This window comes from Poeciliopsis prolifica, unplaced genomic scaffold (genome assembly GCF_027474105.1).
Source record: "Poeciliopsis prolifica strain line A6 unplaced genomic scaffold, Auburn_PproV2 SCAFFOLD003, whole genome shotgun sequence".
In the NCBI taxonomy this organism is placed as follows: domain Eukaryota; kingdom Metazoa; phylum Chordata; class Actinopteri; order Cyprinodontiformes; family Poeciliidae; genus Poeciliopsis; species Poeciliopsis prolifica.
Genome location: NW_026562378.1, coordinates 4,113,460 through 4,119,459, shown reverse-complemented (window position 1 = coordinate 4,119,459; position 6,000 = coordinate 4,113,460). Strand labels below are relative to the sequence as shown.

The following is a 6,000-nucleotide window of genomic DNA, read 5'->3' as shown; positions in this document are numbered from 1 at the left end:
GAGGTGTAATCGGTCAAACGTTTCAGATTTGAAATGACCTCTTGATTCACCACTGAATCATAAGCTGTGAAGCAGATGCTCCGTCAACGTAATGAGCTGTGCACACTTTTCTGACAATACTTATTTCCTTTGAGTCATTCTGAAAATGAGCGAAAACCTGTTTACGAAGGACATTCCTTGTGGTGTGTTGTCCTGGGTGGAAAGCTATAATGCCCAATTTGAAAAACAAAACTGTCTGAGATTCTGATTAGTAACAGTAGTTTAAGTACGGATTCTATATTTGAGTTACCTTTGGATTTCAGATGAATGGCTCAAATCAGAGAAGAGGGCATTTTGGTTGCAATTTGGAAAACGGTGGGAAGTGCTGTTATGGTATAAGAGTCTCCAATTTATTTTTATCAGTTTTTATGTACATAACAAGAAACCAGTGGTTTACAGGTGATACTGGTAGTAATTACTATAATGTATGGCTCTTTTACATTAGTGCAACATCTGCTAATAACAGTTTTCCAGTTACATGGTACCAGCCCCCTATTTTTATTTTTAGAAACTTCTCTGCTGGGGTCCCAAGTATTCAGTCAGGTTGAAAAGGTCACTGATTGGCTAGGGGGAGGAGTCACTGGCTGTCATAAGAGCAACTGACCTGTCATTTGTGCAACCCACAACCACCACTGAGTGTACTTGGAAATTTTAAGAATGATGGCGGACCAAGCAGAATGGTCAACATAGCTTCCACGTCCTCCATTGTTGAGTTTGTGTTGCATATGGATGCTACTTTCTCGATTTCCACCCAAATATATGATGACTCCATCCACTACACTACACAAAAGCTGCTCTTTGCTCCAATAGGAAACGCTCATAAGCGGCCATATTGGATGCTGAACTCAGGGTTGCTTGTTCAGCTCCTACTTGAAGAGTAGGTCTTCAGGTGAGCTTTGTTTTACTAAACACTGTGAAACTCAGTGAATACAGCAGAAAGTGGTACTAATTTTTTTAAAAAAGGTTGGGTAATTCAGAAAGTCATATGTGTTTTGGCCAGCGGTAATAAGCGACACGTAGCTCGACGTAAAGGTGGCAGTTGTACGGTCAGCCGTTGAAGCCGTTTCTGAACCGAGTCCCAAACGCCTCGGCTTGTCGTCGGACAGCCGGGGAGTGAAGCGGCCGAGTGGCGTGGAGGAGGAGGAGTTTCTGTGTGGGCTGGGAAGTCGGTGGGGGGTTTTGCAGACCGGCTGACCCCCATCCCAACCCCGCCATTCACGTGGGGAGGCGGAGACTCCGCGTCGGATTCACCCAGGCAGGCAGCGCCGGGAGGACCGTCCTGAACCCGCCGCTCCGACAAAACCAGCCCTCCGGAACGGAGCCGAGTTTCTTCACCGCGTCCGCGTCGCTTACAATGTGAAAAATGGCCGGGACGAGGTACGTCTACCCGCTTTACTCTGGACGCGACAGCAACTGAAAGTTGAGCAGAAAGTTTAGCTCGGTTGTGTCCGGTCGCTGCGCTCTCGCGCCGCTTACTGGTTAACTGTTCAGATTCATTTGAAACTTCACGGCTTGTGGGTAGAGAGGCTTTGAGAGGGGAGAACTGGATAAACCCCTCGGCTTTCTTTGCCGCTTCTTGTCGCTAGTCTTGTTTTAAAGCTCACATTGAAGCTGTTTCAGTTTGCTAACGGTTAGCGTTGGGAAACAGCAGGTTTCTCACTGAAACGTCTGCAGCTCCGGGTCGCTAATTGAGAGTTTTAACGAGCTACGACGCAGCAGAAGCTGCAGACTTGAAGTTTATCTTCTCCCAAATGATACACCAGCGGCAGCCACATCGTTTGAATTGGCTTTGATCTCGTCCAGTAATTTGCTGGACTAACTTTCCTCTTTGCTGTGGTTTAGGAGGCCAGTAAATGTTCCACAGGCTCCCATTTGTTGCTCCAGTGGCTCATTCAGCCTCAGCCATAAGGCTGCTGGATGCCTTCACCATCTGCTTTTCAGAGCAGATGTGCTTTAAAACTTCACTCCGTTTTTTCCTGTCTTTCATTGCATTTCAGCCCCCACAGCTTGATCTTCCTCATATGTTCGCCGTGTGATGTGAAGCGATTTCCCTGATAGGAGCTCCTGACCCCCCCAGTGTTTGTGGGGAACAGCCATATCTCTCTGGTTGGCCAGCTGTGACAGAGTATTTCCATTCAGTAGTTGCTCCAAACCTGGGATTGACCCAACTCGGCTATTTATTCCCCGACCTGTCTTGCTCTGCTCTTTGGTCTTCACCATGCCGTTTGTTCGCTGCTGTTCTCAACATTGAGGCGAAATGACACAAAGGCGGTGAGTTGTGCTGGATTTTCATTCGGGGTGTCGGTGTAAAAGGGGCTCGATGCAAATGTGTGCCTCGTTTTTTTTTTTTTTTTTTGTGTCTTCTGTTTGTGAAAGCGTTTCACAGACATCCATCCTTGTTCCGGGAACAGTACGCTTTGTGTGAGATCTCGGTAGCATGCGTTGCTTTTGGTTGTGGCAATATGTGAAAGTTGTAAGGAATGCATACACATTCTCTAGATATTGTTATGGCTCAATTGATGGAGCTGTGGCCATGACAATCATTTTTGTTTTATCCCTGGTACATGTGTACCTAGTGGTGATTTTTTTCCCCCTTTTCTTTTTTTTTTATGTCATCTGACTGTAAAGACCTCCTGTTGACAGCTGTTCCACATACATAATCTAAAAAAAAACCCCAACGCTATTGATGTTGTTTGCATAGCCTGAAGCTGTTGGTTTGGTACAGCAGGCCAACATGGCTTCTTGGGTGCAGCAGATCCCATCGCCATCCCGCCTGGGTCCTGCGGTTTTTGGAAGTTTTTCTTCTCCGTTAGTTTCGTGGCGTAAACTCCGATCCATTTGTTGTTGCCACAAGGCAGAGTTTATCTTCCCTGCACGGGCTTGTTAATATGAATGGCTGGGATCACAATGGGTCGTCACCTCTGTGTTTACCCTGATGGGGCTGCAGTGCAAGTTTCAAACAAAAGGAGAGCCACTTGCTTTTCACACTCCCTACCTATCTTTACAGATTGAATCAAAGTTTCATTACAGAGACAAAAGGACAAGAAATTCTGACAATGACCTAATCTTTTAGCTGGTCTGCGGGACATTGTTTTGGCGTTGAGTGCTTCTAAAGTACTTTTTTTTTTTTTTTTAGGGCTGAAACAATTGGATTAATCATGACTCGATTGTTGAAATAAGCATCAACTAACTTATTGATTGATTGATTAATCGTTAACTGGAGTACACAGACTGGCTAAAAGACCAGTTGCTGAAAGTGCAACATATTCAGAGAAGTCAAAGCTGTACAAATGCATCTTGGATAAAAACAAAAGTTTGTCTTCAAATGTATTTCACTCAGAATTCGCATGGCATCGTTTTGACTGCAATAAATAAATCTGTTAAGGTCCAGTTATTGAACTGCTAATCTAAAAGTAATGAACTAATCTGCTCTGTACAGTTGATAGAAGTTATTTCGTTTTTTGTTGTTGTTGTTGTTGTTATGCATCCTTCGCTACTGATGGTCAAGCATGTCACTGATTTTAGGCAAAACATAAAATTTTCCATTAAAAAAAAAAAAAAGAGTTGAATTTACTGGTTTATTTGCATCTTTTAATGTATTTCTAATACAGTATAAAAAAGGGTCAAGTTAAAAATCTGCACACCGTTTTTGTTTCAATATAATTATTCAATTGTTTGTCAAAACAATCGACAGTTTAAGCGATAACTATGATCATTAGCTACAGCCCTAGTGTTTCACGTGTCTTTTTTTTTTTCCTGGACTGTAATCCTGTTCAGATCTGCGGATCAGCTCTGTTGAACCCAACACACCCTTCTAATTTGACCCTGGTTCGCCGTGACCTGCAGCAGCGACTCCGTAATGAGGTTAAGGTGGTTTATAGTCAAACACGCTTATCTTCACCCGCACAACCATTTGATGTTGCACACTTTGGAGCTGCTTCGCCTCACCTGCGCACAGCAGAGCCGAAGCCAACGCGGAAAATGCTGATCATCACTCGGCCGCATTAAAGCGGATAACAACTCGTTGCACTACGCAGACAGACATCTGAACGGGTGTCTCGTCTCGTTCTAACCCGTGTAACTAGTGCATGTCGTACCAGTGGGCTGTCAGGAAACTGACACAGGACTGGGGCAAAACACGGCCACAACTTTGCACTGCTCTTCCACTGTTTGGGAAATATTAATCGCTCCCTGCATGCTGATCCCCTGCGATGGCCTCTTAAATCCTCCTCTACCCTGTCGGGCCCCAGGCAGACCGAGCACTAACATCTTCACCAGATTGCTCTGCGTTTCTAATCCTGGAGCGTCGGCGTCTTCACTTCCTCCGGAGGACAACACGAACAGACGTGTGTATCCTGCCTGGCTCCTGCTCCGCCCACTGACCTCCACTTTGACCTCCGAGCTGCATGCCGGGATTAGACGCTGGCGTCGTTTATCATGTCATCTGGGGGAGCGGGACGAAGGTGGGGCTCCTCTTAAAATGATGGTACAAATTACTGCTGCTGGTGGAAAAACAAACAGGGGCCAGCTTTCTTAAATACTTACACATTTATGTACGTACATGTGTACGTACATGTACCACATATGTATGTGGTCGTTGTTTAGCAAGAAACGTTTCAGTGGAAGTTAAGTTTTTGAACACAGTTGCTCAAAAATTTAAATATTTTTCATTTTAAAAAAGAAAGAAATGGAATTGTTTGGTCTACTTATAGCTATTATGAGAATGGCTGAAAGTTGAACCACCTTCCATTGAAAAATGAAGTTAATATAATGATAAAGATCACATTTTCGCTACCAATTCAAAAAGATGCATTAGTTTTATAGAACTTTGTCAAAGCAGTCTTAGTATGTAACGCCTGTAAGATGAAACTTTGTTTGAAATCACAGCATTTTACCACTCACTGCCCTTGTTTTGTGATGCGATACTGTTTTTGTGCTAAGAAATCTAGTTGTCAAGTAGGCCTCTGCACCTCTGCTTTGGTTTGCTTTCATTGGTGTTTCTGATTTCCTGCAACTGAATTGTTCAGCAAAAGAAATACAATAGAATGTAAAACAATCAAGTAGGAATTGGATTTTGTTTGGACAAGTGACCCCATTGTTCGCCGTGTGGCAGCTGGTGTGCTGGATGGGGAGAGGCGTGTTTGTGCTAAACACTGATCCCGTCCTCATATCTGACCTCAAAAGTCTCCATATGTGTTCAGGTAGCCCTCTTGACTATACCAAGAGTTCAGTGATCCTGTTGCCGAGTGCGACCTCGGACAGACTCCGACTGTTTAGCTGAACAGAATGGAGGTTCCTGAAAGCTCTGGCGGAAGAATGCAGGGCAACGGACCTGGCAATACTCTACCTAGAGAGATCTTAGCAATGCTTCTCCTCATTCAGTTTATTGGCAGATACTGTGGCCGGGTATCTGAAGAAACTTTGAAGTGCCGACCCACAAAAGCCTTCTCCTGGAGTTGTTGAAAGGGTTGGGCGCTTTTATTTCACAACTCGTGGAGAATCACTTTGCTTCAGCAGGGTCTGAGCAGTTTGGCAGCTCTTGGACGTGAATTCACTCAAGCCATGTAAAATTGTTTGTTGGAAGAGAGTATGGGAAACATTGGCCTTGCCCAAGGTGGCTCGGTGACCCTATGGGGTCCCATTCTAAGTCTGTGCCAAAGGAGAGGCGGAAATTGTCTCTCGCTTTAAATTTGGGGCAGCTGGTATTGGAGGTCATCCCAGACCTCTCCTACATGACCCAGGCTCCTCCCTCTGCCCTAGCTCTGATTGGCTGGACTGTCCTCATGTGGTGGCGTCACAGAGACCTCTTTGAATGGACGCCCGCCTGTTGATCTGACAATAGTTGGCTTTGTTGTGCACCACCACAGGCTTCAGAAGACTGTTTATTTCAAAGGCTTAAGTGTCATCATGGGAAATTCTTATCTACAAGGTACAATATTTTTTTCCTTTACAAAATACTTC

At 44.7% G+C, this 6,000-nt stretch overlaps 1 protein-coding gene across 2 annotated transcripts in view; it reads left to right on the top strand.

The window, feature by feature from the left end:
• The first annotated feature begins 1,064 nt into the window (after positions 1–1,064).
• The window catches only part of arhgap46a (Rho GTPase activating protein 46a), a 41,861-nt gene continuing 36,925 nt past the window's right edge, over positions 1,065–6,000 (top strand). For both annotated transcript variants that reach the window (XM_055027190.1, XM_055027189.1), the window contains exon 1: positions 1,065–1,416. In XM_055027190.1, coding sequence (XP_054883165.1) covers positions 1,403–1,416 — 14 coding nt within the window. In that variant the 5' untranslated portion in view covers positions 1,065–1,402. The remainder of the gene's footprint in view (positions 1,417–6,000) is intronic.